At 53.4% G+C, this 1,032-nt stretch overlaps 1 protein-coding gene across 1 annotated transcript in view; it reads left to right on the top strand.

Annotated features, from left to right (window-relative positions):
- ZNF114 (zinc finger protein 114) overlaps positions 1-1,032 on the top strand; it is a 29,026-nt gene that overhangs the window by 19,926 nt on the left and 8,068 nt on the right. The window contains exon 4 of the mRNA XM_011979388.1: positions 190-267. Within this exon, the coding sequence (XP_011834778.1) occupies positions 259-267 (9 nt within the window). The 5' untranslated portion in view covers positions 190-258. The remainder of the gene's footprint in view (positions 1-189; positions 268-1,032) is intronic.

The raw sequence follows: 1,032 nt of genomic DNA, 5'->3' as shown, positions 1-1,032 counted from the left end.
TGTGGGTGTGTGGGTGTGTGTGGGTGTGTGTGTGGGGGTGGGTGTGAGGGGGTTTGGGGAGTGTGGGTGTGTGTGTGGGGTGTGTGCACGCATGCATTTATATGCTGAGATTAATGTCAGGCAGGGTCCACACAGGAGTGTGGGGAAGGCAGGGTGCTTGGATTCTCACAGCTCCATTCTTCTCCCAAGCTCTACCTCACCTGCCTCCTTGAAGGAAACACGGGGGAGCCAGGACTGGCCGTCGCGTTGGTGACAAATATGTCCCAGGTAAGTTGGTAGCTCACCCTCTCCCAGAAGGGTGTTGTTCCCACGAGTGAATGTGCCTCTGCCTGTGGCTGGGAGTTAGGTAAAGCGCGTGCAGCCGGGCAGGGCCCACCGCCAGCCGTGCTGTCCCAGGTCTCTGCACCTCTACTTAGAGAGAGACTCTGCCCTGGGGATTCTCATGGGACCACCCCCACCCCAGTACTGACCAGTCCTTTCCATGCTTCATCCTGGCTGCCTGTGGGCTTCATATTCGGCTGCAAAGCACGCTAAGAAAGGAGATGAAAGTGTCTTTGGTGGGGGGCAGTGGCTCAAACCTGTAATCCCAGGACTTTGGGAGGCTGAGACAGGAGGATCATTTGAGGCCACGAGTTTGATACCAACCTGGGCAACATAGCAAGACCCCCGTCTCTATAAATATAAAAAAAATTTGCCTGTCATGGTGGTGCATGGCTGTAGTCCCAGCTACTTAAGAAGCTGAAGTGACAGAATCGCTTGAGCCCAGGAGGGTAAGGCTACAATGACGACTGATCACTCCACTGCACTCCAGCCTGGGGGACAGAGTAAGACTCTGTCTCTAAAAATCATAATAAAGTAAAATAAAAAGAAAGTGTCTTTGTCTTAAGGAACTCAGGGTCTTGCAGGGGACACTAGGCATTTATGCAGCGGGCAGGGCTCTCCTGGTGGCAGCATCCCCCGCGACTCTCGTGACCTGCAGATAACAAGGAGTGGACTGAGCCGTGCCCCACTCCAATTTTTTTTTTTTTTTTT

The sequence above is a fragment of the Mandrillus leucophaeus genome, unplaced genomic scaffold (genome assembly GCF_000951045.1).
Source record: "Mandrillus leucophaeus isolate KB7577 unplaced genomic scaffold, Mleu.le_1.0 Scaffold200, whole genome shotgun sequence".
Classification (NCBI taxonomy): domain Eukaryota; kingdom Metazoa; phylum Chordata; class Mammalia; order Primates; family Cercopithecidae; genus Mandrillus; species Mandrillus leucophaeus.
The sequence above is the reverse complement of the archived record's forward strand: the minus strand, read 5'-3'. Positions and strand labels throughout refer to the sequence as shown.